Here is a 12655-nt window from a genome sequence, read left to right as displayed (position 1 = left end):
TTTTTAACCCTTTGGTCTGACTTGCAGCTTTAAACAATTATCCAATGACCTTTGGCTCAGGGAAAGTTATAACATTTTTAAAAATTCATTTTTACCTTGAAGTTAAACTATAAGGATAGAAATAGTAAGAGTAGTAGTTGAAACTCTCTTCAGACTTATTGCTGTATCATCATTAATAGACAAAAGAGGCTCATTGTATTTTTGGTATGTTTTTTTTTCCCTTCCATTGAGAAATGTCTTTATTCATTTCCAACAATTAATTATATCAATAGCACTTCATGCGTTTTCGAATGTTTCATTACGCTGTCAAAGTTACATCAGTTAATATAATGTATGTTAGAAAGGTTTTATGAATTTTCTAGTTCTTGTCTGCACAACGATAAGTAACTGAACTGATACAATTTATACAAAAATTTTCATTGCGCTTATTACTGCTTCAGAAACCCAACCCAAAAAAGAAAAAAAAAAAAAAAAAAAAGAAAAAAAACTATTTCATTGGAAGGCATTAATACTGCATATTATATATTTACCAGTAGTTTCGAAAAGAATAGGCCCAACAGCAGCCGAGCGATGAACTCGCTGAACACTGGTAGCTCGGTCGGAGGTTCGAATCCCGCAAACGGACTAGCTACTTGGGCGCTTTCGTGTTTTTCCTCATATGTAACTTGTAATGAGCCAGTTCCCTTAAAAAGTCTTCCACAAAGGCATCCCTCCTCTTAGGCAGATATCCCTCGAATGTTGTGCCATAAATCAAAAAACTGATCAAATAGAATAAAGGTATCCATAGATTTAGGGGTAGGAGAGCTATCAAAATCCCGAAGTTAATGAAATGTCAGCCGCTTGTAAATCTGTTTCCGTTGGGAAAGTAAGGAATATCATTTGCGAATAGGAGGTAAAGTTAACTAATGTCGTACATTTGTTTAGAAATACCCCAAATTTTAGCTTTAAATATATAAATAGTCATAAAATGGGTCGGAACAGCGGATTATATGTCAAACGTAAGGTCTGTGGCTATTTAAAAAATAGTTGAATGAATAGATCGTTGAAATGCGGGCATCCTGAAAGATGGGATACTGTAAAAACTGTTAAAATTCCATTTATAAATATACATAAAGTGGATTTAAAATTTATATGTTTTCTTGAAAAAAATTAGACTGACCGCTGTGAGATCGAAACAGTTATATTTTCTGCAGTTTAGTTAGCTTAATTTTAATTAAAAACTTTTTACATAACTGCTAAATTTTTATACAAAGGTAGTTTGTACAACAACAATATCTAAAAGTGTATTCAATATGAGTTCATGAGAGCAGCCAAAGGCATTTAAAGGATCAAGGATTTAAAAAAAAAAAAAAAAAAAAAAAAAAAGAGCTGTTTTAAAACTGAGCAAGTGTTTTCAAGTTGTTATTTGCGAAACCTGTCTGTAAAAGAGAAAATTTTGAAGAATATACGTGATGGAACGTTTAAATGTTACGGTTCCAATATACAGTCCTAAAAAAATAATCCACAAAGGCAAAGCGCGGAGTAAACCCAAAACCCATTTAATGGATATGCCTGAAATTGATCCAAATGGTTGGTGTGCCATTACTAGACAACCATAGCAAACAAAAGCAAAGCTATACAAAAATCCATGCATTACGACCATCACATCGCGAAAGACCGAATGGCTCGGAAGAATGTGCAATGGAAACATCACGCTAATAATTGGTATGATAACCTCTAGCTGAAATGCATCCTTGGCAAAGGCGAGGGAAGCTGGCAATAGTGTCGTTGATCGCTTCTTGTGGCAGTAGCGCCCATTCCTGTAGTAATGAATGTCGGAGCTCGTAGAGAGCATCTAATGGCTATTCAACTTCCCATCATGTCCTACACATGCTCTACGGGATTCAGGTCCTGTTATAAGGTATTTCTCCCAAATTCTTAGCATGTCTTCGTAGCGTAGTGATCAGCACACTCGACACGCATTTAAGAGACCGTGATTCGAGTCCCTCCTAGGGCACTGCTCATTTTCATGACTCCTTTCAAAAAATACCTAATGTGTCTGCAGTGGCGCCCGAACTAAAAGGGTGGTGGATGATGATTCTACACCACCAGGATTTGGCGATATGGTCGCCTAATCTTCAGTCGCCCTTTAAAAGGGGGAGTATATATGGTATTTCTCCCGCCTTCTTACAATGCCTTCGTAGTGTACTGGTCAGCTCGCTCGACGCGTATTCGAAAGGTTCGTGGTTCAAGTCCAGGATAGGACACTGCTCATTTTTCATGACAACTGGTTCGAAATAACCTAATGTCTGTACACTGTGATCTAGGAGGCCGTGGTCTATGTGGAAAGGTTTAACTTTCCAGATAACTCCGCATCACTCGAGCTCTATGCAAGCGGACGTTATCGTCTATAAATATTGCATTGATACCCATTGCAGCGAAAAAAGGACACACAAGAGGGCGGGAATTTCCTCGCGATATTTGACGGCTGTGAAAGAAGCACCAGGAATCACGTAGAGGTCGATGCGGGCGTTCGTTGCTATCCCAACACATATAAGTAAGTCATCTTCTCTGTAATGAACTTTTTCGACGATGTTTGGCACCCGAAAGTGTGTCCCTGACTCTCGCCATATCATTTCTTCGGAAATTGTTCTGGATGTTAAATCGAGACTCATCCGTAAACAGTATTGATGCCACTTTTCTGGATCCAACTGCGATATTCGGGGGGGGCGAAGTTCAGCAGCTGTCTGAGATGCAATAGGGACAAAGGAATACAAAGAAGAGGTCGTCGGGAGTACATTCCACATTCATGCAGTCGAAGCGATACGTTTTGGCGGGATATGGGCCGTCCTCAAGCAGCAGAGAGATGCGACGCCAGTTGTCATGCTGTTAGTGATCTACAGCGCCTTGCACATAGCAACAGGAAGCGACGTCTGCCGCTGTGGTAATTCTCCCGCTTCCAGGACCACGTCTTCTGCAGGGGCTTTGATCTTTTTGGTAACGATTGCACTTCCTATTGATGACATTACGATGCACATTCAGCTCTCTCGCAACAGCGGATTGTATTGCACCAGCTTGTAACATCTCAACAGCCTCCCAATGCATATTATCATGCAGATAGTGTCTTCCGCTCATGCTTTCGACTTCGGCTCTCTCGGATTATACGGAACTATCGCTCCTTGCGAATTGATGCATAGGTCTGGCATGCCCCTTTTTAAGGCGCTGTGGTGTGACTGCGGGATTGCATTTTATGTTAATTTTGGTTGCCTATTTGCATTCGGCTATACAACCTCTGCCTCCTATGAAAATTGTGTGTTTTAATTCCCCTTTTTAGTTTAGTACCTTTTCATTTAGCTTTTTTACTTATTTTTTCCGCACGATTGCAAAATTATGTATAATTTTTCATTAAACGCAAGAGTACATTATCTAAGGTTTCCCCCAATGTTTATTGCAGAGGAATATTGCCAGTATATATCATGAAAGGCTTAGATGTTAATTGAATGTTATGTTATTAATGCAATATTATAATTAAAAATCAGGTCCAATATAACACATAAGAGTAACTACTCTGAATATTGTACATAACAAAGAAAGCATTTTAAGAGTACTTTCGTATTTTTACTCCAGGGGAAAATTGCTAAGAGAGGAAGGAAATTAGTTGATTACGATAAATGTCGCCATAACTTGCAAGCCTTGCAGCAGCCAAATCGAAAGAGAGAAGAAATGAAGATCGGAAAGGTGATTTGAATTTTTTTAATTTCTTTTTCTTTTTATTTATCCTTACAACTGTAAGTTACAACTGTAAATAATTTTATGTGAAAGTCATTCGAGTAGAGAATAAATATTTGGTATAATATATTTAGATGACATTTATATTCTTAAGGCAGCGCCTTCTAACCAAACAGAGTTTGAGGAAGATTATTTTAAGACATACAACTTAAAAACTAAGAATTTTTCAATAATCTGGTAATTCCCAGATACGTGTTTTCTATAATTTCTTCGCCCACCAGCGGCCGAGCGGTAAAGTCGCTGAACACTGGTAGTTCGGTCCGAGGTTCGAATCCCGCGAACGGGCTGGCTGCATGAGCGTTTTCGTGGTTTACCCCATGAGTAACGTGTATACGAGCCAGTTTCCCTTAGAAAGTCCTCCACGAAGGCATCCCTCCTCTTAGGCAGATAGCCCTCGAGGCTTTGCCATAATCACACACACACCATAATTTCTTCGATATAAAGAGTTTTTTCCCTTTGTTTTGCTTAAGGAAATACAGTCTTTGAAGTTTATTTGCAAAGGTCTATCTGAGTATCATTAAACTGATTTCAGTGCAGAGTTTGGAATATAGATAGACCGTAATTGATATAAACCTTTATGGATGTATTGCAAAGCAGAATACAGCTCTTAGTATGGCCAAAGGAGCTGTAGTAATAACGTAGCCTCATTATAAGTTACAAATTAAGCGTACTAAAACATATTAAGCTTTATCTAACAGCCTAAATACAGAAACGAGTAGCCTTAAGCTAACAGAAATCTTATAAGCAGTCACTGACGAATTCAAATTCATTAAGTCACTTAATCTAGGTGTGCATTCAAGTCTGCTCTTTAGCTATCCATAAAAATTCATAGACCATGAATAAAGGGAGTTAACAGAATCATATTTATTTTATAAATATATCATAACGAAACTATGAAATGATTACAATTCCAGGTCATTTTGATGTACAGTACATGCAGAAATCAGTTTTATGATCATCTGTCTCTGGAAACAAGAATAGCTATTATTTGGCCAGGGCAGTTCGAAAAGATTTTGGATGGTAGTCACAGGTACTGCAGTCTGTGTGGCTTCAATTATATGTCAGAGTTCATCAATCGTACTAGCTGGAGTGTACATTCTCACCAGTCTCTCTGCAACAGTTGATCAAATGTTTTCGGTCATATGAAAAGCACGTCGGCTTGAACAACTTGTGTGTTGACGAAACGTGGGATATTGTTGGCAGCATACTGTTTCACATTGTTCTGTTGAAAGGTGGGGAGACAAAGACCCTATACACAACCACGAGCATTAAAATTTCAATAATGAAATGGTAATTGGTAAAAAAAAAAAAGCGTATGTGAACTTAGAGGTGAACGGGATGTTTACCGAATGGTTCTCCGTACCATCAATCTAGGTGCTGGGCCGGTATGGTGAGTTTAAAGCTTACAATGTTCATTTCATTCACCGTCTCTACTCACAGGTACATGGCGATGTAAGCAGAAAAAAGAATCGGCAGTAAAGACGACGTCATTCCACTAATGTTTCCATATGCGTCGATTAACGAACACTATAGGCTGTAATTCCTGTGCTGTATTGTCAATGGAAGTTGAAGCACTGGTCGCCTTGCTGACTATTCATAGCGTTGTAAATGTCGTCGCTGCGTATGTGCAATATTTAGTGTTAAGCAGCTTGTCCACTTCACTATCCCAGCATACGTGATATATCTGTACGATATTTAAGTGATACGTCTAAGATGATTGTCGCCTCGAACATCGATGAGTGAGAGCCATTGAGAACCCGTATGTTGCCTTTTGTGCTCCTCTTAGATGTAACGATTGTAAATTCTCATAACAGTCATTGGATCTCGAACAACGAGAGAAGCATTTGCGCGATACAGAAATTCCCAGTCCCGGTAGGGTATGATCTCCCCCCCCTCCATGGCAGTATTCTGAGACCTGCTAGTATGAGTTCATTCTTCTTATACGACTCATAAAACGACCTCTGCAAACAAAATAACGATCAAGCAGGATTTATTAACGAAAAATCGCCTTTTCCATCTGACATGTTATACAGCTTCGAAGTGTCATTATTCTTTCCTGCAATGCTCGCATGTTGTGAAATGCTAACTTTTGCATATCCTGGCCTGTTCTACATTTTATGAAAATTTTAGGTTTATTATTAGCTTTCTTCATTGTGTAGCAATTTTAATGACCAACAAGTGTAATTCAAAGAGAAAATTTATCACCAACTCCATGGATGGACAGAATGACCGAATATCTCTATCATCTTTTTTTTTTTTTTTTTTTTTTTTTTTTTTGCAAATTAGATAAAATTTGTATCGTACCGCTAGACAGAGTGTCATTTTTGTTGGTTAAATCACACGCTTCTTGTTCCTCTGGCTTAATTTTCAAGGAAAATTTGAAAGCTCTCCAGCGGTTTGCTCTTATTTATTAAATAATCGACTTATGTATGAAGTATTCTTAGGACATGCATACGAAGATGAGCGAATATTTTCCGTGATTAAAGAAATAAAACTAGCTGTAATAAGCTTAGAAAGCTATATTTAGTTATGTTCCTAGAAACTTTATTGAATCAATGCCAGATATTAATTTCACACTCAAAGTGAAGAAAAATAGCTCTTCAAAATAATATTTTTAGGAGAAGAATGCAAAGAACATCTTTTCGACATTTACATATGAATTAAAAATTTCCCATGTCATCTTATTATTATTTTCATATCATATTTATGTTGTTTCAAAATTGTCTTACTTCTGTTTTAAGTTCTTGAAAGTTGCTAAATGGCAATATTGAATAGCAAAATGTTTTATCGGTGATCTCACCGTTTATCTGTGATACTTTCCTTTTGTTCCCTTCCTACATTTGATTTAAAGCTAAGAAGTTCCTTTTGACTACATCGTGAAGTGTAAAGTTTGCAGTTTTTTGTTCATTTTTATTACAATTAATTTTTTTATCTTCAATACGTATCGCCGACTCATTTATTTCGAATTTTGAACTATGAAAGGAAGTTCTTAGCTTGTTGAGATACTCGTAGGAAGAAACGTAGGAAGAGAACTTTGTTTGGGTGGAGAGGATGTCCAGCTTTCATAAACCTGTTATACTCCTTCTTTCTCGATTAGAATTTATCAAATGAGTCACTTCGTATTAAAATATAAGGGGGGGGGAATTCTCTCTTTCCTATTTAAGTTTCCCTCTTTAGCAACAGATATTCTTTGTTTTAATATGCGACATATTATAACTTAATTACCTTAATATTTAGTTTCAGGTGGGATACATGGCTATTTGTGTTTCTGACACATTGTTATAGAAAATTTAAAGAATGAATTTACCTGTTGTATGAATAAGTTTTTTTATAATCTGAGCTTCTATTATAAGGTATTTCTCCCACTTTCCTAGCGGGCCTTCGTGGTGTAACGGTAGCACGCTGGGCAGGTATCCAGAGGTCCGTGGTTCGATTCCCGGTGAAGGCGGTTGCTAATTTTTCAACTTGCCTCTTCCAAAAATATGTTCACCTTGAAGTATTCACTAGTTCAGGCCACTACTTGAATTAATTTATTCTAAATTCAGACTCTAGGAAAGAACTTTCTATTGCTCTGAACTTATCTTTTCTGCTGACTTATGAACTTGTTAACTATTACGAACTTATTGAACTTATTAAGTGTTCATTAGCATATATTTTATTTTGTTTATTATAATTACCAGTAATATAATTATGACCTTCATTATTGTTAATATATACTAAAATTAATGAATGCTTAATATCAGTTGGTACTGAATTTTATCGTGATTAACTGTGTTTTAATTTGCTTAACATTTTTTTTAACTGCAATTTTATTGTGTACCTGCAACTGTAATTTGCTAAGTATAAGTTACTATTTTTCATTTCAATTTTGTAATGTTATAGTGCGCTGCTGGCGGTGTTTTTTTTTTTTTTTTCCCTCCTTCTTTGTTAGTATTCACCTCCCTGCTATTAGCGCTAGTTCTCGCAAGCACGCAAGTGTTGTCACCTAAAACCATATCCTCAGTGGTATAAACTGCGCTTTCACTTACTTTGTGTTCCCACATATTACTGTAATTTCAGTGCTTTTTACTGCGCTTATAATTACTCTATGTGCATTACTGTGATTTAAATATGCATCCAGATACGCCAACTACTTCTGCGGACCCATTTAGCTCCACACGCGCTAAACAAGACTTCCCTTCGGTAGACAGAAGCACAACAAATTCTTCTACTCCCGCCTCTAGAATAGAGGCAATCTTATTTGTGACCAATTGCAGTTGTTCATTAGACATTCCAAAGATTCTAAAAAACTCAACGCATCCGTCAGGAAGCAAGTAACCAGCTTTGTAAATACAGTCCGCAACACAATAGCTGAACAAGAGATATATTACGCTCAGCTGCAGGGCCATATCCAGGCATTACAACAGCAGCGCGATACTTCAAATATCATTGCTCCTACTGCACCTGTTACGGTACTCCCTTCTACTACAGATGATACATATTACCAGACAGATACAAACGAGCTTCCTTTCACTGAAGTTCTAAAGAATAAACGCCATACAAAGCCGCTTGGAAAAAAGAAATCCGAGCACGTGTTGCTAATTAAGCCCAACGACACAGATCGAACCTCTGAGCAAGTTAGGGTTCAGCTTACTTCCAAGATAAGCGCGAGAGCCATAGGCATAACAGTTGAAGAAGTTCGCCCTACCCGGGCCAAGGAATTGCTGGTGAGGTGCACTGCTAAGGTGCTTCGGAAATCAATAGAAGAAACACCTGCGCTTTCTTCAACAGTTTCTGTGAGAGTTCCCAGCGTTCAAAAAACTTCAGTAATAGTTTACGGTGTGCCAGCCTCGGCCACAGCTGACGATATAAGTGAGGCTTTTGTGAATCTGGTGCCGTCAATTACACAGTCCCACATAACACCAAGGACACCTGTACGTAAGTCTTCAGGGGATAACAATTGGATTATAGATATTCACACCAGCAGTTTTGACCTTGTAAAAGACCACCCCCGTGTTTTCATTGGTTTTAGCTCGTGCACGTTTAGACAATTTTTCAAAGTAAAGAGGTGTTACAACTGCCAAAAATTAGGTCACATCAGCCACACTTGCAGGTCATCCCCCACGTGTGTTACCTGTGGTAAAGGACACGCAGTTGGCAAGTGTACTACAACTACACCTCATTGTATTAACTGCGAAGATTCGAATAATAATCTAGGCACAACATACGAAGTAACACACTCGGCAAGTGCAGGAATATGCCCAGCATACAAAGCAGAGCTCAGTCGCCTCAGAGCAGCTTATCAACATTAAGCAAAATGCAGGGTCTTGTACACAAAAGTATACTTCAGGGTTTCTCCGTCTTACAGGGGAATCTCCAGAGATGCCAGGCTGCAACAAACAACGCAGCCCAAATTATAATGGAAAATAACTTTCCAGTGGCCCTACTGGAAGAATATTACACCACAAATGGAAAAATTGTAGGTATGAGTTCTTTTAAAATATTTCAATCAACCAGTAATCTGGCAGCAATAGTGTACAACGGTCCGCTCACACCATTACAATTGTACAAAGGAGAATACTCAATCACCATTCAGCTTGAGAGTCCTAATGGGAACATTTCTTTCACAAGTGTCTATATTCCGCCCTCACATGATATAGCATTAGCACTGACTGAGCTAGAATATGTAGTTGCCCCTCCAGGTTTGCAGCAAAATTATTGCAGGAGACTTTAATGCCGCAAGCCCTCTTTGGGGCGCACGGGAAGGAAACAGAAGAGCAGTGCCAGTTCTGGACTTTATAACATCCCATGGCCTGACGATAGTTAATTCAGCTGACAGTCCCCCAACATTCTGGACCACACGGGCAGAGGGCTGGCCAGATATTACACTAGCAACTACTCCCATTTACTCAAGAATAAACAATTGGAATGTGTGGAGTGATTGCCCATCATTAAGTGACCACTATTTTATTAGATTCGACATTGACTTAGAACACCATTACGCAGTTAAAAATAGATGGAAAACAAAATACATAAATTCCCAGAAATTTGGCAGCTCTTTAGCGCCCCATGTTTCTCATTTAGTAGCAGCCTTTGAAAATGCAAGTAATAAGGAAGAGCTCGATACGGCATACAATATGATAATAGACACATTGCAGACGGTCTGTGATAAAGTACTTAAACGGCGTAGTCACTCTGTTTTAAATAAAACTCCATGGTGGAATTCCATGTTAGCGGCCGAACGGAGTCGAATTCGGGCCCTTAGGCTCCGTTTCAAGGTTGCCGCGATCCAAATGAAAGAGAGGCATTGGGAATGATATAAAGGAAAAACCGCGCAGTCTACAAACGGAAGATTTCAAAGGCTAAACTGGAATGTTGGCAGAAATATTGTACGAACGCAACAGAAAAATTTGGTAGACTATTCAAAATTGCTCATGATAAGGTTTTCAAACCTACTAGCCTAACTACGTCAATCTGTCAGAATACCAACACTAGTTCCCAGATAGTGACACATATACTAGAAACGATTTTCCAGCGTGATGATCCCCACAAAGATACTGCAGCGCAGAAGAAAATACGAACTAGTATTGAACAATATTATACTTCGTCGATTCCTGATTCTGAGCCTCTTCCAACAAGCAAGGAACTGAGTGACGTAATCAAGAAGCTCAATCCTAGTAAAGTTCTAGGTCCGGGTGGGCTTGACAACGGCATTCTCAGAACTATGCATAACACGCATCCGGCAATACTTTTCTCCTATTTACAGGCATGCTGGAGAATTCGCCACTTTCCAGAAGGCACAAAAATAGCAGAAGTTGCCCTCTTCCTAAAGGGAAATAAAGATCCAAACGAGGCTGCTTCTTATAGGCCTACTCCCAGCCATAGGAAAAATCCTCGAAAGAATAATACTTCAAAGACTGAATTTTTACATTCATGCTAATAAACTCAATACTAGGCAATATGGCTTTATAGCAGGAAAGTCAGTGGATCACGCACTGAATCACCTACGGAACACGGTACTTAGAAACAAGCAGAATAAACTGCATACTGTTGTCATCAGTATAGACATTCAAGGTGCCTTCGATTCGTTGTGGTGGCATGATAATTTGAAATGTCTCAAAGATATTAATTGTTCCAAAACTATATTTGATTTGATCTACAGCTACCTGAGTGAAAGACGAATTCAAGCTACAACGGACGGAGGTGTCCACATGCAAAAGGTGACGAAAGGCTGCCCGCAGGGCTCCTGCCTATGTCCACTTCTGTGGAACCTGGTAGCAAACACCGCGCTCAACCTGTTTGATGATGATGAAACATCAGAAATAATAGCGTATGCTGACGACTTCTTGCTAATTTCAAACGGTCACAGCCGTAACAGTTACGAGATAAATTCCCAAAAAGCGTTAGACAAAATAGTCCGCTGGGCCAGTGAACATAAGCTCACAATTTCAAGAGCAAAAACCAAAGGAATGCTAATTAGCCCAGGAAAAAGGCACGAGCGTACCCCGTGCGTAAACCTTCATGGCAGAAACATACAATTCGTGAGACATTTCCGCTACTTGGGTGTGATTAAAGACGACAGATTCTCCTGGCTCCCTCACATCAAGGATCTTAAAGAAAGGTTACATAAACTGTCTAATACAATGCGGAGAACAGCTGCTGCTAACTGGGGTGTCTCCTCACAGATGCTCAAAATATGGTATGTCACAGTCGCTGAGCGCATAGCTCTTCATGGCGTTTCCATATGGGGCGTCAATGTCACGATTAACATGCAACATGCATTGAACTCCGCGCAAAGACCATTTCTTCTGGGCATCTGCAGAGGATTCCGTACCTCTCCTACAACTGCATTAAACGTATTGGCTGGGCTTCCGCCGCTGCACTTGATAGTACAGAGCGAAAGTCTTGTGGTGAGAGTGATCAGACTAAAACAAGACGTTACTATTTGGAGTAAGACCTATGTATTCTCGGTCTACGAGAATCACATTGCCCACTCTCCTTGCCACCCTGCAGACTTCGATATAGAAGCAAACTGTAATCCTCCAAGTGCATTACAATCCTTAGCCGTATATACTGATGGCTCATAAGGAGAACTCGGGACTGGCAGTGCCTGGTGTGCAATGGAGGGTGACCACATAATCCGTTCCTGGGCTAAGAAGCTTCATCCCAGTAACTCGGTGTTTCAGGCAGAACTTACAGCCCTAAAGGCAGCTCTGGACTTTACTGCTAACAATAGCAGGTATAAAGTAATTTACACAGACTCAATGTCAAGCTTGCAGGCCATCCAAGGCGGCCGCAGTAGACATCCCATTGTCAGAGACATACAAAAACTATTAATTTCAATTCCTGCAAGTCTGAGGCCCCAGCTACAATGGGTTCCAGCCCATACGCGGATTAAAGGGAATGAAGTAGCGGATATGATTGCGAAGGGCGCGGCCAATGAACCCCACGTGAGTAGCACTGGTGTGCCCCTTCCGCACTCGTATCTGAAAACTACTCTCAAATGTGACTAATGAAGCAGTGGCAAAACTACTGGGAGACAAGCACCACAGGCAGAAGACTGTATGATTTCCAACCAAAAGTTAACCACAATTTAAATAGCAGTTCTTCGCACCTCACACAGTATTTGACAGGGCATGGCCTCTATATGTCCTATCTTCACAGATTTAGCCTAAGAGAGAGTGACCAATGTATTTGTGGCAGTACTGGTGACCCAGATCACTATCTGTTTGACTGCTCGCACACGGGAAATTCACATTTGAAAAGACCAACTGCAATCAATATGCCAGCATGGTTCAAGAACACAATTAAGAATAAATATGCGAATAAAAATGCATTAGAGACTGCACTACCATTGCTAAAAGCATTGCTGACAATCTGGAGTGACTTCTTTCCTTGGATACCATGC

At 39.4% G+C, this 12655-nt stretch overlaps 1 protein-coding gene across 2 annotated transcripts in view; it reads left to right on the top strand.

Moving 5' to 3' along the window:
• Positions 1 to 12655, top strand: part of Amph (amphiphysin) — a 110345-nt gene that overhangs the window by 69082 nt on the left and 28608 nt on the right. For both annotated transcript variants that reach the window (XM_035352638.2, XM_035352628.2), the window contains exon 6: positions 3607 to 3717. In XM_035352638.2, the coding sequence (XP_035208529.1) occupies positions 3607 to 3717 (111 nt within the window). The remainder of the gene's footprint in view (positions 1 to 3606; positions 3718 to 12655) is intronic.

The sequence above is a fragment of the Stegodyphus dumicola genome, chromosome X1, assembly GCF_044657685.1.
Source record: "Stegodyphus dumicola isolate Sdum_Otavi_A_Nest chromosome X1, ASM4465768v1".
NCBI lineage: Eukaryota > Metazoa > Arthropoda > Arachnida > Araneae > Eresidae > Stegodyphus > Stegodyphus dumicola.
This window is presented reverse-complemented; position numbering and strand designations above follow the sequence as displayed.